At 51.6% G+C, this 24,803-nt stretch overlaps 1 protein-coding gene across 7 annotated transcripts in view; it reads right to left on the bottom strand.

The window, feature by feature from the left end:
• Positions 1–24,803, bottom strand: part of KCNN3 (potassium calcium-activated channel subfamily N member 3) — a 177,645-nt gene that overhangs the window by 52,932 nt on the left and 99,910 nt on the right. For all 7 annotated transcript variants that reach the window (XM_089299891.1, XM_089299889.1, XM_089299886.1 and 4 more), the window contains exon 3: positions 11,522–11,940. In XM_089299891.1, coding sequence (XP_089156017.1) covers positions 11,522–11,940 — 419 coding nt within the window. The remainder of the gene's footprint in view (positions 1–11,521; positions 11,941–24,803) is intronic.

The raw sequence follows: 24,803 nt of genomic DNA, 5'->3' as shown, positions 1-24,803 counted from the left end.
TCTCCCTCTCTCTCTCTGTAACTCTGACTTTCAAATAAATCCTTTTTAAAAAAAAAATCTCTTTCTCTCTTTTTCAGGTAAATAAAAAAATTGACTTTTTTTAAGAATGCAAATTTCACATAAATTTTCCTGTGTCCCCATTTCTAGATTCTGCTTTCTAAGAGATATCATACATTAATTATTCGATTATTTAATATAACTAAAAGTAGGAAGAAACTAGCTACAAGTTCAATGCCAAAGAGTAAAACAAATACTATAGATGAAAAAGAGGAAAGGTTTGTTTAATCAAAAATAGCAGGAAGAGAAGTGGCTGTGAAACTGGTAAAGACGTGGAAAAAACACAGCACACATGTGAAACCAGAATGGCGGTCCGTCTGCAGGCAGGGCCCAGAAGCAGCCCTGGAGCACCAGACCTGAACCTGAGTCTTAGTAACACCTGGAGCCAGTGGCTCTGCTCCTGCTCCTGCCCACAGCCTATCCAGGGGCCTGTAGACCCTGCCTTCCCACCTCTTCGTTCTGCTCCAACCTTGACCTTGGCCTAGAGACACAGGGTCTCCCCCCCATCCCACGAGGCATCTAGAGGCATGGCTGGGCCCTGAGCCTGGGCAGCCTGGAACTGGTGACCTGGACCCCAGGAACCCTGCAGACCACTGCGCCCACTCCAGGAGCTCCCACAAGTCAGCAGACGGTGAGGGCTCACACAAAAGGTGTCCCGCCGGCCACTGCCCTGTCCACTCCAGCCACTGGCTGCTCTGTAGCAAATGGACTCCTTCGGGAAGAAACTTCGTGCTTTTCAGAGAGAATTGTTCAGAAAATAGCCTTTCTACATTATTTCCAAGCCCTGTTGATGTGAAACTTGAGTTCCTGTGGAAGTCGAAAAGGGGCTTTTTTCAAATGCTGCCTCTCTCCATTAAAGACAATAAATTATATGTATATGCATTCTCACTGTAGAAAATATAAAATGTATCAAAGATTGCACAGAACAGCCACACAGAAAGCAGCTTTTTGTATGTATGTTTCCAGCATGCCCATGCATAGTATGTATCTATATAAACTGGTAACATCCTATATAATACTATTTTAGGTGTTTATTTTCCAGAAACTACATCATGACTATTTTCCTGCCTATTATAGTTTTCAAAGGGCTATTTCATTGACTTTTTTTATATTTATTTGAGAAGTGGGGAGAGAGAGAAAGAGGAAAGAGAGAGAGAAGACAGTAGACAGAGAGAACTCCCACCAGCTGCTTCTCTCCTCCAAATGACCACACCCTGGCTGAAGCTGGACTCAATCCAGGGCTCCCCATATGGGTAACAGGAACTCACTGAAGCCTCCCAGGGTCCATACAGCAGGAAGCTCAAAGAAGTAGGAACCAGAGGGAGACATTGAATCCAGGTACTTGGACATGGGATTCAATCCTCTTCTTTTTTCTTCCAAGATTGATTTATTTAAAAGGAAAAAGAGAGAGACAATCTGCTATCCACTGGTCACACTCCAGATGGCTGCAATCAATGGCTGGGGCTGGGCCTGGGCCTGGGCCAGGCTGAAGCCAGGAGCCAGAAACTCCATCTGGGTCTCCCACTGCTGGCGGCAATTCAAGTACTTGGGCCATCATCTGCCTAAAGAGGTGCATTAGCAGAGAGCTGGATCGGAAGTGGAGTAGATGGGACTCAAACCAGCACCCTGATATGGGCTGTGTGGGACTGAACCCCAGATTCAGACATCTTCATTGGCACGCCAAGCGCCCGCTCACCCAGGGCTGACCTTTTAATTGCTGCCCAGTAACCCACTCTGCAGATGTGCTGTAACGTATGTAGTCATTTAAATCCTGGACATGTGCTTTGTTTCTCATTCTTCACTATTGCTAATGGCACCATGCTGAAGAATCTTACTGTAATTTAGTTATTCCATTAAAATAGCTTCCTAGAGGGAGAATTACTGGGTTAAAGTTACGAACTTGCAAAGACTCCTGTGACAAACTGTTGCTGTTGCTTTCCAGGGAGGTGGCGGTAATTTCCTTCTTGCCATCAATATGCGAGACAACCCATCCACCTCCAACTTTCCCCAGCACTGAATTATGTTCATTTAAAGTTTTCTCAATCCTAGAGGAGAAAAAGTAATTTTCTTTGCAGTTTTAATTTGTAGTTCCTTGTTTAGTGAGGCTGAAGATGTGTTGCATGTTTCATTTTATTGGCCTTTTTGTATTTCTTCCCTTGCGATTGCCTTTATTTTTAGCCTTTTTATTATTATTAATTTTTTTTACTGGGTAGATGCATTTTCCTGATTGGTTCTAAGGCTGCTTTGTGTAGCCAGGATCTTCATCTCTTACCACCCCAGCTGCAAGTCTTTTTCCTACTGTAACATTTGATTTTTAAATAAGTTGATTTTTTTTGAAGGACAGAAATCTAAAATCTCTTGTTTGAGGTAATCAAACACAATCGTCTTCCCTTCGTGTCTCTTCAGAGATTTTATGCTCGACAGTTCCTTCCTTCTCATCTCAGGATTGATTTTTTTTTTTCCTGGAGCTTGTTTGTAGCTTCTTTTCCATCCACCTGGAATTTATTTTGGTGGGTGATGAGAGGTGATTTTTCTGCCAAGTTTCCAATTTCCCCATTAAGGTTTACTGAATAATCGATTGCTTCCTAATTGGTTTTCTTTCTCCTATATTAGCTTCTTACATACTAGGCTTTTTCAGGGTTGTTAGTTACAGATCCATCATTACTAATTTTTCAGCAATGACAGAGAGACTTAATTACTCTTTGTTTTATAACAACTCTTAATATCGAAAATAAAAAGTTCTCCCTCAATGATCTCTTTTCAGAAAAAAATTAAATATTCTGACTTATTCAAGTGTCATCAAAATCAGAAGTTATCCTCCTTAAAATTCCTAATTTTGTTTTCTAACAAACATCTGATTACATTTATTAGAAGATGTTATCTCTAGGGTTTGTAAATTCTGGTTTTTGAAAGGATTTTATTTATGTGTAAGGCAGAGGGCAGAATGACAGGGAGAGGGAGAGGGGACTGATGGAGAAAGAATCTTTCATCCACAAATGATCTTCTATTCCCCTAACGGCCACAATAGCCTAGACTGGGCCAGGCTGAAGCCAGGAGCCTGGAACTCCATCCAGGTGTCTCACATGGGTGGCAGGGGCCCAGGTACTTGGGCCATCTTTTGCAGATTTCCCAGGCACATTAGCAGGGAGCTGGATTGGAAGTGGACACAGCTGGAACTGGAGCTCTCATCTGGGATACCAGCATTGCAAGTGGCTAACCCGCTGCACCACAACAATGCTGCACCCCTGTTTTTCCATTTTCTTAATTTATGAATTCCTGTCTTGTTATAAAATTAACCTGCTCTCCTGAGGTTTATTTTGTTCTTCTAATGAACTTATTTTCCTTCCTCATTTTTTTTAGGATTTATTTACTTATTTGTCAGAGAGAGAGAGAGAGAGAGGAGAGACAGAGACAGAACTACTCTTCCATCTGCTGGTTTACTCCCCGAATGACTGCTAGCCAGGACTGAGCCAGGCTGAAGCCAGGAGCTAGGAACTTCTTCCGGGCCTCTCATGTGAGTGGCAGGGGCCCAGGCACTTCGAACATCTTCCTCTGTTTTCCCAGGCCATTCACAGGGAGCTGGATCAGAAGTGGAGAGCTGGGACATGAACCAGTGCCCATATGGGATGCTGGTGCTGCAGGCGCTGCCTTTACCTGCTGCACCACGACACTGGCCTCCATTTCTTTAAATATGAAAAAACTTCAAGGATATTTTCATCTGAGCATTTTTATATACATGGTCATCACCATGGTAACTTCTAAATAGTCTTTAATGGGAGTTTTGAATTTTCTCTTGATCAAGCTGTAATTGGGGAGATTGCTTTCAAAAAGCCCCCAAAAGCTTCCTTTTAATTGAAGTTTTATGAGCTTGTGGTCAGAGAATACAGCCTGAACCATTTTTTCTGATCTTTTCAAATGTGTAACCAAAAAAAACACTGAACACTTTTTTGTAGATGTTCAGCGGGTTGTAAAAAGAAGATGCATTGTTTGTTTACAGCTATAAAGATCAATATTTCTCAATTAATTAAAGCATTTAATAATTCAGATTTTCAACCTCATTTTTTTCTGCATAAAAGTTCACAGTTTTTACTGTGTTTGCTTTTACCCACATTAAATGGTTCCTTTAGACCATTTAATGATTTTTGCTTTGAATTCAACATGACTTCAAATTATGATTTCTACTTGATTGCCCCCTGATTTGTACTTGGGCAAAAAGTCTGTGTTTTTCATTTATTTTTCTGGGGTCTTCAGTTTCAGGTACCTCTTTTGTAAATGACATGAAAATAAATTTTGCTTTTAATTCCCATCTAAATAAAGGACATTGGCTTTTGATGAGGGGGATAAATTCAATTGTTATATATATCATATATATATGACTGTTACATATTTTAAGTCTCATGATTTGTTCCAAAAATTTTCCACTCTGCTTTCTTTATTTTTTCTGCGGGCTCTGATTTTTTTTTTTAAAGATTTATTCATTTACTATTTGAAAGGCAGAGTTACAGAGAGGCAGAGAGAGAGAGAAAGAGAAAGGGAGAGGGAGAGGTCTTCCATCTGCTGGTTCACTCCCCAAATGACCACAACGGCCAGAGCTGAGCCGATCTGAAGCCAGAAGCCAGGAGTTTCTTCTGGGTCTCCCACATGGCTCAGGGGCCCATGGACTTAGGCCATCTTCTACTGCTTTCCCAGGCCATAGCAGAGACCAGAAGTGGAGCAGCCAGGACTCAACTGGTGCCCACATGGGATGCCAGCACTGTAAGCATCAGCTTTACCTGCTACGCCACAGTAGCGGTCCTTAATGTTTGTTTGAAGGTAACAACCTCAGGGTTGGGAATAGCGAGAGCCTCGGGCAGGACGTTGGGTTCCCAGGTCTGTCACTCCCTGGCTCTATGGCCCAAGGCACATCGTTTAGCCAGTGTCTGGTTGGCCTGGTTTCAGGGCTGTGCACCTGTCTTTCACATCATTCCACCAGTAAAATTGAATTGCGAGTCGTCCCTCGGTCACGTGGTGCACAGGCTCCCCGAGTGTAGATGGTTCACTGCCTGAGTCCACAAGACTGGAAGGACCTGAGTCCTCTTTTGTGTCTCGCCTGAGTGACAACATAGATCACAGCATTGCAGCCCTGCACACGGATCCTAGTCTCCTGGAATGGAGGGTTCCTAAGGAAGTCAGCGTGTGCTGCCCAGGTGCTTCTGGGATGGTTTCACCTGTGACTTGATACATTTTCCAAAAAGCAATAAATAAATAAATGTATCAGGCTCTGTCTAGGGGTGGCTCTCTGCCTCCCTTCTAACTGGAAAAAAAAAAAGCCAGACTGCTGTGCCTGCTCTGAGCTCCCAGCCCTCCCCCTGGAAATCCCCCACCCAAGCCAGTTCTGGAAAAGTTTTCATCACGTACATCCTTGACTATGCTTTTCTCCCATGCTTTTCACTTCTTCCTCCACAATAATTCTCCTGGGATTTTACCCCTCTGTCTCATCTCTTCTGCATTCCTACTGGACTTATAAGCTTGGCCTCCCTATTCCACATGAACAACAACAACAGCAAAAGCTCAATGCCCTCCCTCAGTGCGGAGTTTCAGTTTTGCAAACTCAGCTTTCGTTTTTTGGTACTCTTTGCTCACCTGCACCAGGTACGTTTTCATTCCCCATCTGCCCACTCTTCTCCATCAGAGATGCCATTTTCCTGTACCCTGTTAGAGATGGCCTCAGAATCTTCCCATGGGGCTTTTTGTCTCTCCTAATTAAGCATTCCTCTGCGACTTCAGGATTATCTTTCGCTCTTGATGCTGCAGCTATTTGTCAAAGGCCTCGCGTGGGATCCTTGCCTGTTCCCCACTGAGTGATCTACCAGACCTGGCACCAGCCGCCCTGGGCTGCCCCCCGCCCTGCAGAATGCTGACTCTGGAGGATTCCAGTAAGACGGTACCGTTCCTCAATCCAGCAGGCTCCTTCCAGTGTGGGAGGATACGCTCCTGTCCCTACTCATCTCTGATACCCTGAACTTTTAAACCACGTTCTCCTACCAGTTAAAATGTATAAGCCAGCATCCTCTGCTAGACATCTATTTGTTATGAATTGCACACATGTACTACTCTCCACCTGTATTTTAAAAATGAGTCTTTAGCTAAAAATAACTATGAGCAGAAGTCCTGATTGTTTCTTCCCACAGTGCCCGCGGATCATCGTGCATGTGCTTCACCTTGGAGGCTGGGCCTCAAACTAGAGGCTCCTGCGAAGCCACAGTCCTCAGCCCCGTGGCCCTCGGGCTCTGCTCAGCACTGCCCTACAGGGCTCAACTCCCTACTCTGAGGCCCAAGAGACATGGCTTAGCCAGTGTCTCAATTTCCTTGGGCTCTAGATGGGCTCCCTCCTGCTTTCCTGGAGCCCAAGCCCGCTGTGAGAGCTGGGAGCTGGCAGGAATCGTGTTCTTGCTCCCTGCCACTGCTGGGGCCGAGCAGGTGGGAGACGGTGCAGGAAAGCATCCTCCCCAGTCTTGCCTGTAATGGGTCTCTCACAGCTTCTGTCTAGCATTAGAACCAGACTGCTCCAGGAAATACCAGGATGCAGAGAAAGACGAACACGTATGGCAGCACAACCAGAGGCGGCCGCCGGGCCAGCCTGAGTGCAGAACTGGCAGCCGCAGGAGGGAGGAGTCCGGAGGGGCTCCAGTGAGAGGCCGGGAAGGCCATTACCAAGCGAGACTCGGCCCAGGTATCAGTATGGTGGCAGGCCTTGCTGCTCCTCTCCCGCAGATATAAACACACCAGTGGGAGCGGGCAGAGGATGTTCAGGGGGTGTTGCCCAACCCTGCAGCCCCTGGGACTGAGACCCCTGCTGCTGGCCAGTCCCTCCCCGGGGAGGCTGCCCTGCGTGTGACAGTGTTTGATGGGGAGGTTCCACCACCAGCCCTGGGAGGCGTGTGGGAGGTGGGCAGGCAGCCAGGAGAATCCCGGCGAAGGCCAGCTGCCGCGACTGGCAGGCCTCGCAGCCCGTGATGCGACGTCTCGCTGAGGTCCTGCCCCCCGGGGCCCCAGGGCCCTGCGGAATTACCGACTCCCTCTCCGCCTGGGGGGAGGAGGAGATGTGGAAAAGCTTTATTGTCACATAAAAGTCAACCCAAGATATGAGAACTGTCTTTTAAAATGCGACTTGCTGCTGAGGGATTTCCATAGCAACTCATGGAGTGTGTGTACACAGTCAGAGCCAAGTCTGGGCTGACGAAAGCCACCTGGCATGCGGGCTCCAGCTGCTATGGGCTGTGCTAGAACCTGTCACACTGCAGTGTGGTCCCGGGTGTCGCTCACCCTCTCTGATGCCGGAGATGACAGAAGCACCCTCAGGTCAGGCTCAGAGAGGTCAAGTCCATCTTGCCCGCACTGCCACCCCCAGCCCCAAGCCAGCACTGAGGCTTCATTCCCCCAAAGCATCCCCTGCTTCCGGCTTTGGAAAGTCTAGCCTCCGGTTCAATAATTCCCGTCTGAAGGTCTCTGCCAATCCCACTCATCAGACACACCAGGGAAGGACAACGATCATTAAGCTTGCTAAATTGCTTGGTCGTTGCAGGAGAAGTGCCCCACCTGGTTAGGAGAAAGCATGCCTCCACATGTCTCCCACAAGGCCCACAGGTCAGAGTCCCGGGGAAGCTCTGAGATCCAGGGGCAGGGGGTTTACTGGGGCTGCTCTCAGGATCCTTGTCTGAGGGATGTGAGAAAAGCAGGGCTGGACACAGGTGGAAGTCCTCACACGGGGACTCTGGCGCCACAGCCCTGCCTGGCTGTCCTGTTGGAAGCAGAGGGGCTGAGCCTCCCACCATGACAGTCAGCAAACACTTGCTGCCTCTGGACATGGGCCTTGACCTTGAGTGAGGTCGCTCCTGCCAGGCACAACGATTCAGAGAGAGGAGCCCAAGACCCAGCCAACATGAGCCCAGCTGAGGGAAAAAGAGCCCGGGTTCCAGTGGGGGCAACCAGGCGCTGCACACAGGGCCCACTACACACACGTTTGCACTGAACACAGAGCCGGGGACCCAAAGGGCAAGAGCACAGACTGTGGAGGCAGGCAAAGCGGCAAGCCTGGGATTTAGGTGCCAGCCTCACGGCCTTGAGCCTCTCAGAGTGGGAAGGTCACAGGGAGAGTCCAGGCCACCACACTCCTAAGAGGCAGGATTCAGCCCGGGCTGGCGAGACAAGCATGAGGCCCGGATCAGAACCAGGTTCAAATTCTGGCCCCTGTGTCCTAGCTCCATGACCTTGGCCTTATTTTATTTACATCAGCTTACTCAACTCTAAAATGGGGCCTGTCAATCACAAGTCTGCTTCAAGGACAAGCAGGGGCACATACGAAGCACGCTACACAGAACTGGCACAGTAGGCTAAACCACTGCCTACAATGCCAGCCTCCCTTATGGGGTGCCCGGCTGCTCCACTTCCAGTCCCACTCCCTGCTAACAGTGCTCCTGGGGAAGGCACAGATGATGGCCCAAGTGTTTGGGTCTCTGCCACCCATGTAGGAGAACTGGATTGAGTTCCAGGCTCCTGGCTTTGGCCTGGCCCAGCCCTAGCTGTTGCAGCCATTTGAGCAGTGAACCAGAAGATGAAAGAGTTCTCCCTGTATCACTCTGCCTTTCAAATAAATAAAATCAGTGTTTTTTTTTGTTTTGTTTTGTTTTTTTGATAGGCTGAGTTAGACAGAGAGAGAGAGACAGAGAGAAAGGTCTTCCTTCCGTTGGTTCACCCCCCAAATGGCCGCTACGGCCGGAGCTACGTCGATCTGAAGCCAGGAGCCAGGTGCTTCCTCCTGGTCTCCCATGCGGGTGCAGGACCCAAGCACTTGGGCCATCCTCCACTGCCCTCCCGGGCCACAGCAGAGAGCTGGATTGATAGAGGAGCTACCGGGACCAAATCTGGCGCCCCAACTGGGACTAGAACTTGGGGTACTGGCGCCGCAGGCAGAGTATTAGCCTAGTGAGCCGTGGCGCTGGCCTGTGTTTTTTGTTTGTTTTTTTTTTTTTTTTTTGTTTTTTTTTTTTTAAACTAGCACAGGGTGAGCTCCCAAAAACAAGAGGTGATGCTAACCCCATGACAACGGCTGTAACATGCCTGCCATTACATCTAAGCAGAAGCCCCTGGTCATTGCGGGCTCTTGCAAGAGTACAGAAAATTCTAGAATTTCTGACATACATGTTTCTCTGCAGCTTTGCCCTGGTCTTCAGTCAGGCCTGTGAGTCTGCAGAGACAAAGGCTCCGTGGTCGCCTTCAGGAGAGCAGACATGGTTCAGAAACTATGGAGGGCCCCCCAACAGCACAAGAAAATACAACAAAGTACTTTGCAAACAACACACTTTGAACCATGCCTATTTCCAGTAAGCAACAGCATCACTTCTGCTCCTGACAGCTTCTAGAAACAACCAGGCTCTCTTGCAGGTACTCTGCGGCTCATTCAGCCTGTTTGCTCATCTGAAATAAGCGTCAATCAGAGGACGTGGAAAACTTAAAGTGCTTGAAGGGCTTTGCAATATCAACTATTAAGGCAGTTGCAAAACTTAGCTTCCATCAATAAGAAAGGAGAACAGGAAGAGCATAGGCCAACATATAGTGGGAGTCAGTGTATTCTAAGTCAGCGGCAAAATCCCCAAAAGTTGCTGAGGGACCCCCACTCTTACTCATTTTCACTCTCGTATGCAATACGCAGTTCAAACATGGTCCCTTGTTTGACCCTAACAGTAAAGTGAGGTAGGTACACCAGCCCAGGTTTATAGACGGGAACACTGAGGCCCAAAGTGATCAAGTGACTGGCGGGACACTGCCCAGCTAAGAGCAGCAAGAGGCGTTCGTCGGAAAGCACCTGCTGTCTCCATGGCAGTAAGAACATCTGCTCATCGGAGAGAGCCGGGAGGCCTGGTGGGTTGTGGTCCCTCTGAGAGCAGGGGCTGGGTCAGGGGCAGGGGCCAGGTCTCAATAAGAGGGTATGGTACATCCTGGGGACACTGCACGGGGTCTCTGGGGCGACCCTCCCAGTTTGCCCTCGTGTCTGCTGGGCTTGAATCCGAGGAAAACATCTGCGAACCCACCATCTCAAAATAGTGGGGAATGTGGCTCTCCAGGCCCACCTGCTTGGGCCAGCTCCTCCCTGGCTGTGTGTCGTTCCCCTGGGGCATGTCCCCGCAGCGCAGCAGGGATTGGCCGGTGCAGCCACACATCGCTTAGCGACAGGGTCCATGCCGAGGACACTGTTACTGGCTGAGGGCATGGCGGTGTGAACGCCGCAGGGTGTTCTTCCCCCATACGCCCACCGTGTCCCCTGGCGACACAATTCCATGTATGAAGTCTGTGGTTGACTGAAACGCCCACAACCAAATAAGGTGTCGATGAATTAAGGTGATGCCCAGGACCCGTGTAAGCCACACAGGATGTTGGCCCTGTCCCCCAACACCACAAAAGCCATCAATCTCAGTGAACACATCTTCGTTCTAACTCAAGCGACCTTTGTTGGGGAAGCAAACAAACCGAGGCTCAGAGAGGTTAAGCAACTCGCCCGAGGTCTCACAGCCACTGAGGGAGCAGAACCCAGGTTTCTAACCATGGTTCAGACTTCCCAAGTGACATCAGATTAAAATGAAAACCCAGGGCCAGCTTGAAAGGGAACAGAGTCACAAAGGCCATTTCTGGGTGGTGGCAGGAGGAGGGACCCACAGTCCTGCCCCTGGCCTTGGGGGTGGCTGTTCTGAGGAGCCAGCATCGCGTTCCCAGGCCCCAGATCTCTCATAGGCCACACCCCCTTCTCAGCACCGCTGCCCCGCCACCAGCCACTGGCCTCCTAAAACAATGTCTCCTGAAGGTCCTGCCCCCAGCGTCATGTGCCTCACACAGATCACAGGTGAGCGCGTGAAAATGTGAATTGTGATTGCCCGGTTCTGGGGTCAGGCCTGAGACTCTGCATTTTAACAAGCTCCCTCCTGCCCAGGGACACAGATGGAGCTGGCGCGTGGACCAGATTTTGAGCAGCCAGCCCCCAAGAGTGTTCTACAACAAAGAGGGGACTGCGGGCACCTGCTTCTGAGAAAAAGTGGAGGAATGAAAGTAAACTGGATTCATCACTGCAGGACCTCTCAGAGCCTTTAAAAAACCAGAAGTGAGACACTATTCGTCCCCGAGAGGGAGAGGTGTCCTGGAAATAGCAACCTTGTTGTGCCTGAGTCAGGGTCAACAACCTGTTAGGCAAAGAAGGCAGAGAGAGGCGGGGGAGGGTGCGTGTGCTGTCCCAGCTTCCCTCCGCACCAGACTTTCAGAGTTTTCCTCTGTACTTCCTGTTTGCGCCTATGAGGTGGCTGGGGACATGCCTGCCTCCTCCGTCAGACTGGCAGCCTGCGTACCCCCCACTCCTCCTCCCGCTCCCAGCCCAGCCAGCCCGGGCCTCTCTGCTCAGATGGGCCGCGAGCCCGCACAACAGAAGCCACGGGAGTACCTTTCGCAGACGCGGACAGTCCAGGCGGCGATGATCCACAGCGAGATGCTGAACACCAGCAGCACGGTGCCCGGGCAGATGGTCATGAGCGTCTTCATGACGAAGCGGGTGTTGAAGTTGATCTTGTTCAGGGCCCCGATGCTGCGCGAGGAGGCGTCGGTGAAGAGCTTGCTGTGCAGCAGCATGACGCGCGCGATCAGGTACAGGCGCAGGAACATGGGGATGGACAGGATGATGTCCACGTCGGCCTCGGCCCGCGACGGGGTATATGAGAAGGCCAGGCGTGCCGTCCAGAAGAACTTGTACTCGCCGGGAATGGGGTGGATGGCACACACCAGCATCTCCAGGCTGATGTAGAGGATGCGCTCGTAGGTCATGGCTATCCGCCAGTCGTCCGCGCCGTTGTCGATCACGAAGAGCTGGCAGGAGCAGAGAGCCAGTTAGAGTGGCCAGGACGCAGGGGACGCGCCGCAGGGTGGAGGGAGGATGGGCGGGCGGGGTGGCCTGCCCACCTGGAGTGTGCTTTAGAGCCCTTGTTGCATGGAGAGGGCCCTGGCTGGTGGCCTGGGGGCCCTGGCTCAGACTCTCGCCCTCTGGGCCTCCTTTGCCTCCTCTGTAGAGGGCCTCCTAGGACACTGTGATGTATAATGCAAAATCATAGGTCTGGTCTTCAGCCTGGTTTAGGCACACAGTTCCTAATGTGTTAAGGGTCTCTGATCGCTAATGAGCAGCCAGGCCTCCTGGGCAGCCTCCGGATGGGGGCTGGGGGCCGGGGGAACTGAGCTCTGTTCAGAGGCCTACAACTTGCAGCCCTGCCACCATGCCTGGGAGGAGGCAGAGGCCGGCAGTGAGGTGATCACTTATGGCCAGGGACGAAGCCTCTGTACCACTCCTGCAGAACAGGGTCAGGGAGCTTCCAGACAGGGCTACCTGGAGGAGCTGGAGGGGCCACCCAGAGAGGGGTCAGAGCCCCCAGCCCTTCCTGCGGCCTTTGCCCTCTGCACTTGTTCCCTCTGGCTGTTCAGTGCCCCTGTGATACCCTTTATCATACAGCCCTCATGTTCTCAGCTCTTGGCTTTGGCCCAACCCTGGCTATTGCAGGCATTCTGGGAGTGAACCAGTAAATGGAATCACTGTCTCTCTGTCTTCTTGTCTCTCAAATTATAAAAAATGCTAGAAAAATAATCATAGTTGTGTGTAAAGCCACCACCTGCAACACAGGCATCCCATATGGGTGCCACTTCATGTCCTGGCTGCTCTACTTCTGATCCAGCTCCCTGCTAATGCACCTGGGAGAGCAGTGGAGGATGGCCCAAGTGTTTGGGCCTCTGCACCCATGTGGGAGACCTGGAAGAAGCTCCTGGTTCCTGACTTTGACTGTCCCAGCATTTCAGCTATCTGGGGAGTGAACTAGCTGATGAAAGATCGATCTCTCTCTCTCTTTCTCTCCCTCTCCTCCCAAGCCGGTGGGGATGGGGGTCTTTGGCTTAGTGGTTAAGATGCTCGCATCCCATATCAGAGGACCTGCTCCTGACTCAAACTTCCTAGAAAAATGCAGACCCTAGGAGGCTCAAGTACTTTGGTCCATGGATTGAACTCCTGGCTCCTGACTAGCCTAGCCCAACCTCAGCTGTTGCAGGCACTTGGGGAGTGAACTAGAGGATAGGAGCTCTCTCTCTCTCTCTCTCTCTCTCTTTCTCTCTCATATTAAAACATACACACACACACACACACACACACACACACAACCTTGGGTTTGTGGCATCTGAAGAAAGCATAGCCTATGAGACAGAGCCCTTAACCTGTGGGCTGTGACACTAGATCCCAGTAGAAAGCAGACAGTGTCACTTTTGAATGAAATGTAGGACCCCACTCAGGGACTACTGGAGAAGTGCTTGGTGCCTGGGGAAAATTCCCACGTGCTGTGGTCACCAGATGCTCTATACTGAGCAAGGAGAGAAGGATGGGTTTTTTCCCCACTGTAAACACTTCCCAAGGTCGCTTCCAGCTGCAAAGTGCCAGGCCCCCAGCTGGCTGTTTCATGACGATGAGCAGCTCATTTGTATTAAACACACAGCCCTGAGTGTGCAGACCCGGAGCCAAGTGCTAGAGGAGGATGCAGAAATGAAAGTGACATTTCCCGCATGAGGGAGCTCACAAGGATTGGCACAGAGGGCTGCTCCCCACTCAGAGAGGGGGCCGGGGCACTGCTGGCAGTGCCACGTGTGCTGGCTCTGCAGCCGGGCTGCCTGACCCTATCACTAACTAGCTCTGTGATCCTGAGCGAGTTCCTGAGCCTCTCTGTGCTTGCAATGATGGTATTATCTGCTGCACAGAGGCCCCCTTAGGCTGCAATGGGCTACTACAAACAACGTGCAAAAAATGCTGCCTGGCACCCAGCACACACTGCTGTTAAGTATCAGCAATTATTATTTTTAAGCATTTTTTAAGATTTGAGAGACAGAGGAAGACAGAGAGACAGTGATTCCATTTACTGGTTCACTCCCAGAATGCCTGCAATAGCCAGGGTTGGGCCAAAGCCGAGAGGTAGGAACCCAATCTGGGTTTCCCACGTGGGTGGCAGGGCCCAACTACTGGACCACCACTGCTGCCTCCCAGGGTGTGCATCAGCAGGAAGCTCAAATCGGGAGTGGAGCCAAGACTCGAAGTAAGGCACTCTGATCTGGCACATGGCGTCTCAACTGGCATCTTTTTTTTTCCCCCAAAGATTTATTTATATATAAAACTCTGATTTTCAAATAAATAGAGAGAGAGAGACAGACAGTGAGCTCTTGCATCTGCTGTTTCACACCCCAGACGACCAAGATGGCCAGCACTGTGCCAGGCCAAAGCCAGGAGCTTCATCTAGGTCTCCCATATGGGTGGTGTGGGCCCAAACACTTGGGCCATCTTCCACTCCTTTTTCCAGGTCATTAGCAAGGAACTGGATCAGAAGTGGAACTGCCAGGACTCTAACTGGCACCCATATGGGATTCCAGCATTGCAGGCAGGAGCTTTATCTGTTACCCCATGATGTTGGCCCCTTAACTGGCATCTTCATTGCTAAACCAAACACCTGCCCCACTTTTAGCATTATTAATGGGTGGGGTCTCAGTCTTTCTCCAGAATGAGAATTGAGCTTCATAAAGTCAAAGCTTCCTTCTAGCCCTGACCTTGCACGCAGCCGAGGTTCCTGCCGTCACATCATGAGGACGCCTGCTCAGACAAGCACTTCCTGAGCACCTGCTGTGTGCCCAGCCTATGCTCAGTGCTGGATTGCACATACGGGGAAGGCCCAGCCTTTGCTCTTACGGAGGGTCCACTGTGGGGTCCCCATGATGTTTGGTGACTGTGAAAGGGACTTCACATCCTTCCCCTCTGTGGCTTCGTTCTCTATCTGGGAAATGAGAAGCTTTGAAGGTCCTAGCCAGCTCCGACACTCCCCCGATTCTGAGTCTTGGAGGCCTGAGACGGGGCATTTGCCGGGGTGCAGACTTCCTAGCAGGCGTGCCCCCCACTGCATCATGTTCTGGGCTCTCAGCATTCCAGTGCCTCTGCTGCTGTCTGTCCCAGCTCACCTGCAAATGCCCCGCTCAGGACAGCAGCCCTGCTGCAGGGCCCAGAGAGCTGTTGTCTCCCGGGGCTTGTGCTGGCCTCCAGGCAGGAGGTGCTGTGATACGGTCAACCCAAAGAAGGGCACCAGCATAGGCACATCCTGGCCTGGGGCAGCCCATGAACAACCAGGGGGGCCTGAGCTGCAGGCTGGAAGGAAACCAGGCTGGGTTAGAGACATGAGTTGGATCAAGGGTGGGTAGGTGGGGGATTGTATTTAACCTAGAAATACACTCTCAACCCTGAGGGGGTAGGGCAGAGGCTGGGTCAGCATGGCTGGGAAAGGGGCTGGGCAGAAGTTGGGCAGAGCCCCACTTCCCTTCTACTGTGCCCTGCACTGGGAGGTTAGGGAATGGGGTGCCCCCTTTGTTCTGCACATTCCACTGTCTCCTCCAGGGACTGGGCTTCTGCTCAGTTTTGAGCTCAATCCCATGTGCCTTCTCTTCTTCCTCCTCCATTGCCTTCCCATTCACCACCCCTTGAGCAGCCGTGGTGCCTGCCCAGGGCCCCGGGGCCTCTGGGGATGAAACCAGATCCCTCCAGGAGTATGGATCAGTCTGACATGAACTTGAGGCGAATCAATCCAGTCCCATGATGTGAACACAGGAGTCTCCTCTGCCTCCCTGGGGCCATGGAAAGCAAGAGCAGCAGTGAGAATGCAGGGCAGGGTGGCAGCACCACGTGGGCAGTCTCTGCCCTGGCTGAGCCCCAGTTTCCCCTTCGCCCAGCCTTGCGACTTTTCTAAACTCTGATGGGGAAGAACAGAGATACGGGTGTGCAAGGGCTTCTTAAACCACAAAGATCATTTGCTCATTCAGTCACTCAACAAACATGAGCAGAAGGCCCTCTTTCTGGGCATGGCCCCTGTCTGCTGAGGGTCTGCCCCGAGAGAGCTCCAGTGAGGAAGGCCCAGCTCTGAACAGGAGAGGCAGCCACCAGCACCACCTGGGGCCTCCCTTTCCCGCCCCCAGGGCTTGGGCTTTTCCATCAGAAAACCTTCACGGCCACTCCAAGGCCTCCCTCTGCCCCTAACTGTGCCCGACAAGCCAAGCCATGGCAACGCGACTGCCTGGCCAAACTCTTCAAACACGAAATTAAAGCCATCCACCCCGCAACAAAGACTCACATCCAGTTACTATGGTAACCGGGTTTGCTCCGGGCAGGAACTAAGGCGCCCAAGTAGCAGATGCCTTTGATAGCTTGATGGGGAACAGGATCTTCTGCCACCGGAGCTGAAGGGTTCGGCCACCAGCAGCTCTGCCCAGGATGACCCAGCAGCTCCGCCCAGGAGGACCGACGGTGTTGGTCCAAGGGCCGTGTCTGCCTGCCTTGCAGGTAGTGGGGGCCACGTGGGGTTGTAGGGCTGGAAGCCAGAGAGTGAGCCTGAAGTTTCCCATGGGCAGTTATTAGTGTGTGACCTTGGGCCAGCCACGTGAGCCTGGGGCCCACCTCTTGTCCCTGGAGTGTTGATCCCGACCCTGTCTGCCTCCTGAGATCCGTGTTGAGATCCTCTAACACAGATACCAAGAGGACTGCATTTTGCCAGCTACTCTAAAACTGCACAAGGGGTTGGGAAGCCTGCTGGCCTAGGGGTTTTGGACATATCAGGCGCGTGGGAGCACATCGTGGTAGGGCAATGGGGCAGAGACTGAGAACCACAGCAGGCTCTGCAGGGCTCCACCCAGGGTTCTGTGGGCCTGCAGGGTGGGACAATTTGTCCCAGAAGATGCCACCACTGTCCCGTATGAGGACACCCTACACCTTCTCCCTGCTGAGCCCAGAATCACAAACGCTCCAAATGCTGCCTCACTCCCTTCAGCTCTGGGGCGGGCTATAGATGCCCATCTTGCTGTTTCCTCCCTCAGCAGCCTCTGCGGTTCTTGCAAAGCACAAGTCTCAATTATGCATTTATTTGTGTTGCTAGATTTGCTGTCGCTCCTCTTAGACCTGGCTGCACATTAGGATTACTTGAGGGGCCAGTGTTGTTGTGAAACGGGTAAAGCTGCCTGAAACACCAGCATCCTATATGACTGCCCATTTGAATCCCTGCTGCTCTGCTTTGGTTCCAACTCTCTGTTAATGTACCTGAGAAGGCAGCAGAAGAGGGCCCAAGTGCTTGTGTCCCTGCCACCTACATGGGAGAGCGGAGTAGAATTCTTGGCTCCCAGCTTCAGCCTGGCCCAGGCTTGGCTGTGACAGCCATTTGGGGAATGAACCAGAGGATGGAAGATCTGCATTGCTCCCTCTCTGTGTCACTCTGCCTTTCAAATAAATAAATCTTTTTAAAAAATACCCATGTGTGGGCCTACCCCAGACCAAAGAAATCTGAACATCTAGGAGAGGGGCAGTGGCACTGGGCTTTTTCTTTTTTTTTTTTTCTTTTCTTTTTTTTTTTTTTTTTTTTTTTGACAGGCAGAGTGGACAGTGAGAGAGAGAGAGACAGAGAGAAAGGTCTTCCTTTGCCGTTGGTTCACCCTCCAATGGCCGCCGCGGCCGGCGCGCTGCGGCCGGCGCACCGCGCTGATCCGATGGTAGGAGCCAGGAGCCAGGTGCTTTTCCTGGTCTCCCATGGGGTGCAGGGCCCAGGCACCTGGACCATCCTCCACTGCACTCCCGGGCCACAGCAGAGAGCTGGCCTGGAAGAGGGGCAACCAGGACAGAATCCGGAGCCCCAACTGGGACTAGAACCCGGTGTGCCGGCGCCACTAGGCGGAGGATTAGCCTAGTGAGCCGCGGCGCCGGCCAGCACTGGGCTTTTTCTTAAAGCTCCCCAGATGAGTCCACAGTGTAACCAGGCTTGGGACCCACTGGTCACAGACCCTGTCTATGTCCTCCTGTCCCTCATGGTAAGCCCCACTGCCTGGTCCAGATCCTAGCCTATAGCAGGTGTTCAGTAAGTGCTTGTACAGTGGATCAAGAACTACCACTTACTGCGTGACCCTGGACAACAAATCTCCCCTGAGGAATGAGGGGGTGGATTCTGCGGCCCTTACCCACCCCGCACCTGCTGCACCACAGAACCATATTCTGTGGCTCCGCACATAGCCTCCTCATGTGCTGTCAGCACCGGGGGGCTCCGCAGAGTCCTGCCATCTCCCTCCAGGGCTGAGATGGTGCCCGGCACACAGTAGGCAGTGAGTACAGTCTCACTGATTACAGGGCTGGGCAGGTGGATGACGGTGTCGTACCAAGGAAAGGATGAATTGCCAGTGGCCTTGTTAACCACCCACGATGGAACTCCCTGTAGAAAACTCAGCCCTAAGCCTGTAGCTATCAAAGGACCTGACAATTCACTTCACACCATGGGAAAGTCCCCAAAAAGTAGTCCAGTCCGGAATAAACTGTCCCAGGTGACCCCCAACTCTTAGAAAGTTCTAGAATTCATCTGGAGCGGGGGGTATGATCCTAAGGAGTGCTGGACCAGAGGGGCTGGGAAGCATGCCTGCGGCTCCATCAGGGCTAGAGCTGTCCCAGGGTTTCGTCTGGGTCACCCAGCCCCAGGTCTGGAATAGCCTGACTGCCGGTGGTACACTTTGGAAAAGGACTGAGAAGACATGGACAGAACCTGGCACAGGACAGGAAACCCTCAAGGGGAGAAGTCTCTGGGGCCCAGAGCCGATGGACAGGTCTCCTCCTGACCTGTCCGTGGCTTGCCCCTTGCAGGCCAGCCTCCCACAGTGGAGCAGGAAAGCCATGTTCTCCCAGCTGCTCATTCTATCTGCCTCCTGAGATTTTACTCATTCAGGGTGTGCAATGCGTTGGTACCATGACCCCAGGTCTCCCACAAGCCCTACTCTGTCCTCACACAGTGCCCTGTGCGGAAGACACTCCACACCCAATACTTCCCTGCCTCCTCGGGAGCTTCTGAGAGCCTGGAGGATTTTTACTTCTGAGAGCTTTGGAAGCCTGTACTCAACACCGGGATGCCTAACTCACCTTTAAGGAGCTTGTAATTGAGGAAAAGGAGAACCAATTCAATTGAACTCAACTAAATTCAATAGTTAGTTCTTGGTGAGAACTAACTAGGTTAAGCCCCTTGGAGGTGGAAAGGAGAATCAAACACAGGTCATGTCAGTCAGCTCAGTAGCGACCTCAGGCAGCCCAGTCATGACAGGCGGGATCAGGACCCACCTTGCAAAGCTTCCCGGGCAACACAGGGTTCCTGCAGCATCTGGAAGCCCTGTTCCAGACAACCCTAGCATGCTAACTTCCAGAAACAGCCACAAAGTCCCGCTACTCATTCGTGTACTGGCTTCTATACATGTGACCTGCCCAGCAAGAGGCATGTTCCATTTCTCCACCCCTTGAGTCTGAACTCAGCCTTGTTCCTAGCCTTGGCCAATGGGACAGTAGAAAACACGATGCAGCAGAGGTTTGGGAAATATCAGAGCCTTGGGGCTTGCTGCAGACATGTGGCCTCCACACCCCTGTCTCTCCAGCCTGTGGCTCCCACCAGCAGCCCAGCACCAGCGTGAGGCAGTCCCAGACCAGCTGCATGGGAGACGCTCACCCCAGCTGGGGGCAGCAGATGAACTGCCATGCTGAGCCCAGCCCAGGTCACTGACCCACAGAATCATGAGCCAACTGGTTATTGTTTAAGCCAGTGAGTTTTAGCACGCTGGGGAGATGTGGGACTCCCAGATCCCACATCAGAATGGCTAGGTTTGGGTTCCTAGGTAGGAAAGTTGCTTCCAGTTCCAACTTTCTGTTTATGTGCACCCTGGCATGTAGCAGGTGATGACTCAAGTAGTTGGGTCCCTGCCACCCTGTGGGAGACCTGGATTGAGTTCTAGGCTCCTGGCTTCAACCTTCCTCAGTACCAGGTGTTGCAAGCATTTGGGGAATGAACTAGTGGATGGAAGCTCGCTCTCTCTCTCCCTCCCTCCCTCTGTCTCCCCCCACCTTTCTCTTTCAAATAAGATAAAACAAAAATAAAGAAAAATAGTTATTCAATGAAACATATATAATAAAACTAATTCATATAAGGAATCTTAAAAAAAAAAAAAGCTCACGAGAAAGGGATAGGATGACAAACCAGGCATGGAATTCAATTGTTTTGCCCCAAAACAGACTTCTCTTTTATTCCATCTTTTCCACTAACTTCTCCAAGTGCTGTTGTAAGTTAGCACATGGATGAACAGGCAGGCCCTTTGCATACCCTGCCCGGCAGGCTTCTTTCAGATGGTCCTGCCAAGCCCCTGGAAGGTGCCTCCACCTGCTCCACACAGCTGTTTGGCTGGCCAGCCTTGCTCAAATCCAGAGGTAACTAAATCACAGCCAGGAGCCTTGCTACCCCCAACCTGTGCACACATCACTTCAGACAGCAAAGAGTAACCTCAAAGCATCTAAAAAGTTATTTTGCCAGCAGTTAAGTGATTTTTGCATACAAAGTGAGGTGGATCCCATCAAGGCACAAAGCAAGGGAGGATTTGGGGAGTGGGGGTGTCAAGGGGTGCTGCAGGGAAACAAGTGGAGTCTGGGAACAGTGACTCTTGCGGCAAATTGGGTGGGGGGCAAACTGATGTTCTGGCAGCTAGCAAGGAGGTCACCATGGGCATTGCACTTCCGAATGGCCAATAAGGACATCAAGGGAATCAGCTTCAGGTATTTAAGGAGGCTCCAGAAACCCTTGGCTGTCCGCTGGGCATGGGGTGCCAACAAGCTCGCGCTCTGTTCAGTCAGTGGTGCGCTCTCTCTCCAGAGCCCTTCCGTCAGCATCTGCCCCTCGGTGAGACCAGGGCTGCCCCTGTCCCTCACTAGAATGTCACACAGACAACCGTGTCATCCACAGCTCCCCCCAGGGGCCAACTCCTTGTCACCTCTGGACAGGCCAGTCCAGCTGGAATCTCTGGAACCCACTACAGTCACTGCAGGGCACGGCCGGCTGTCTTAATGAGACCAGGAGACCGCTCTGAGGCTGCCAGGCTGCTGGCCGCAGGCCTCCCTGCCTTTCCCTCCAAGGGGAAGCTCCACCCTTTTGTCCTCGGGTGAGTGAGTTTGGAGCTGACTCATTGGGCTGGTCTTCCCTCATTCTATTTGAAAACCTGAGGCCTTTCAGGTTCTTCATTTAAGCAAAATCTTTCATTAGAGTGTTCTCAGCTGTCAGGGGAGATTCTGCTTAGACATTTTCCAACCAACCTGAAAAGCCTTCATTCTTGTACAGCTATGAATTGTCTAAATTAAAGGAGAGAAAATGGAAAAGGGCTTTCTTGTCCTCCCTCTCTGTGGGGGAAAAAACTTTGGGAAAAATTTCCATTATTTAAAGATCTATAGATAGATAGATCTATAAATATATCTATATATATTTAAAAAGCAAAAGGAAAAAAGCTCCATATTTCCTTAAAGTCCAGATTTCCTCAAAGTCCAAATTTTCTTAAAAATGTATTATTAAATATATATTATATATATAAAAATTTAAACTCCCTGGAGCATATATTACGTGCACAGGATTACTATGGGAGTTACCATGGAAACAACATCAAAAGTCCTGTAACACCTAATTAGGTTTCCCTGAGGACAAGAGCTGATTGCCAGTGATGAAATGAACTTCTGGGCTGGCAGTGATGGTTAACATAAAATTCCCAGTCAGCAAATGCTCCAAGGAACTGGATACAGAGAGGGAGCAAGTGGGATAGGAGCAAGAGCAAAGGCAGAAGGAAGGTGGCTTTAAAAGAGGCTGTCAGGGATCAGCACTGTGGCATTGTGGGAAAAACCGCCACCTGTAGTGCTGACATCCCATATGGGTGCCAGTTCGAGACCCAGCTGCTCCACTTCCGATCCAGCTCTTTGCTATGGCCTTGGAAAACAGTGGAAGATGGCCCAGGTGTTTGGGCCCCTGCACCCGCGTGGGAGACCTGGAAGAAGCTCCTGGGTTCAGATAGGCCCAGCAATGGCTGTTGCGGCCATTTGGGGAGTGAACCAGTGGATGGAAGACCTGTCTGTCTGTAACTCTGCCTTTCAAATAAAGAAATAAATCTTTAAGAAAAAAAAAAAAAGAAAAGAAAGAGGCTATCAGGTGGATAGTCAGATGGGAGCGACCACAAGACCTGCATGCAGGGGGAGGCACTGCACCCAGCACCCACCCAGGACCATACACTTCACAGTTTAACTCGAGTTTAAAGTATTCTAATAAAAAACCTATTTTGTAGCCACATTCAGAGAGAGAGCCCAAAGGAATGCAGCACCGAGGTGTCAATCACAAATGCCCAGGTGAGTGCTGGTGGATACATCACCAGTCCACACCTGACTTACTTTAGGGATAAAAACCTCTGGCAGGGAGAAAGGGTGCCATGAGCTCTCTCTACCGTCCAGTCCCCGTTCCTCCCTTGGAACATATTTCAGTGAACTTTGGCTCTGTTACGCCTACTTCCATCTCTCTGAATTTGTTACTCCGTAAGGGACACCAGGCAAGCTGGTCGGAGGCAGTGCCAAGCCCAGCAAGTCGGAAACTGTGATTCTACCAAGGCGGTCCTGCAGGCCACTCTGCACCTCCCCACCTGAAGCTACCAGAGGAGGCAGATGGCACGGGCCCTGTGGGACGACACAGCGCCCAGAGCCTGTTTGGCTGGAGACCGTAAATCCTTCCCCTGTCCCCAGTTCCTGGAGAATGAGAGCCAAGTTACGACAGTTGAAGACACTAGCGCTTTTCACCCACACAAGCAAGAATTTCACAATCCGTGCCCACAGCACCGCTGAAGAGAGAGCCTCCTGTCCCTGACCGTCTGCGAGGGGCGAGTCTCTCCCTGTGATGCGATGTGCAGGACTGGCTCCAAAGTGTGGCTTTTCATTCCTCCCAGCTGTGGAGTCATTTCTGCTCATGAGATTTGTTTCACGGAAGCCCCAGTACAGGAAAAAAACAGGCTCAGAGCTGTTGTAGTTGGAAGGGCAGAGAGGCGCCTGCGAGGCCACTGCCTTCCTCTCCCAGCCCACACCTCGGGTCAGAAAACCACTGGCTGCACCAGCCGGCCTCTGGCTGTCACCACTTAGGACGCCTGCATCCCACACGAAGAGGCCCCATTCAAGTGCAGTCCAGCTTCCTGCTAATGCACATCCCGGGAGGGAGCAGACGATGCTCAATCTCTGGGCCCCTGCCGCCCACAGGAGAGACCTGAAGGGAGTTCCCAGCCCCGAGCCTGGCCCGGCCCTGGCTGTTGTGGGCATCTGGGGCATGAACCAGCAGATCAACAGATGGAAGATCTTTCTCTTCCTTTCTCTGTCCCTCTGCCTTTCGAATAAAATGAAAATTACTGAGTTTTTGGAAAATAGCTGCTGCTGGCCCCTCCTGTGAGACAGGAATACCATGAGACCAAGCAGAACCCGATGCAGACCCGCTCGTTGTGCCTCCCCCTGCCCCTGCCCCTGCCCCAGAACCCAGGACAGGTGACCCAAGAGCCTCAGCTGGGGGCCCCACAGGGAGACAACCCAGGACCCAGAGGGGTCCCAAAGTGCAGCAGGAAGGTGGAGAACTCAGCAGAGGCAGGAATTTAGCATTACAAGAGAAACTGAAATGGTCAAGGATGCACAGAGATCTCTGGGGAGGCGCTGGGCCTTACATGGCCCGTGTGCTGTATGTTCCCACTCCTTAGCAAGTAGACAGCTTCCAGTCCATTTTCTTCCTTTCTTTCTTTCTTTCTTTCTTTCTTTCTTTCTTTCTTTCTTTCTTTCTTTCTTTCTTTCTTAAGATTTTATTTATTTATTTGAGAGGTAGAATTACAGAGAGAGAGAGAGGGAGAGACAGAGAGAAAGGGCTTCCATCTTCTGGTCCACTCAACCAAATGGCCACACGGCCGGAGCTGGTGTTGTAGGAGGGGGCTTAGCCTACTATGCCACAGCACCAGCCCTGGGAGTTTTGGTCCAAGACTGGGTCTTGGTCCAGGATGTGCCGGTGGGCTAACTCCCTGGCATTTGCCCTTCAGGCCAGTGGGCACTGCTGGCTGTCTATGTGCCTCGGCAGACTGGAGCATCGGAGGTCTCAGAGACAGAGCCCGAGTCTGGGGTAGGAGGAATGTTCTCTCAACAGGCAGTCTCTGACCATTTTCCACTGCATCACACAGAAGGGTGCAGGGAGCATTCGGGAGGTTGGGTACCACCACGAGTACCAGGGCTGCCAGCCCCTGGCTGGTTTTAACTAGGACCTGTTTACCCCTCAGGGAGAGACTCTTTAGAGGGTGTTTTTAGCATAAAAAAATACAGAGGTGTCTGGATTTCTGAGCTGCCTGCCCAGGAGCTGGTGAACCAAGGTCAGTGTGGGTGGTCACGCGGGGCCAGGAGCGTTAGTTTCTTCCCCAGCTGACTGAATGCCCTTCAACTCCTCCTCAAGGACCAGCTGAAAGGTCACCCTGGGGAGGGGAGAGCTCCCCGCTTCCAACTTGCTGGCTCCTTCTCAGCCCCGGGCTGGGTTTTCTTTTCTTTTTTTAAGGCAGAGTTACAGAGAGAGAAGGATCTTCCATCTACTAGTTCACTCCCCAAATAAACACAATGGTCAGGTCTGGACCAAGCCAAGGCCAAGAGCCTGGAACTCCATCTGGGTCTCCCATGTGGGTGGCAGGGACTCAAGCATTTGGGCCATCTTCTGCTGCTTTCCTAGCTGCATTAACAAGGGAGCTGGATGTGAAATGGAGCTGCTGAGACTCGAACTGGAGTCTTAAGGGATTAACCCACTGTTCCACAA

This window comes from Oryctolagus cuniculus, chromosome 7 (assembly GCF_051225735.1).
Source record: "Oryctolagus cuniculus isolate XC-2025 breed Fujian yellow rabbit chromosome 7, ASM5122573v1, whole genome shotgun sequence".
Classification (NCBI taxonomy): domain Eukaryota; kingdom Metazoa; phylum Chordata; class Mammalia; order Lagomorpha; family Leporidae; genus Oryctolagus; species Oryctolagus cuniculus.
The sequence above is the reverse complement of the archived record's forward strand: the minus strand, read 5'-3'. Positions and strand labels throughout refer to the sequence as shown.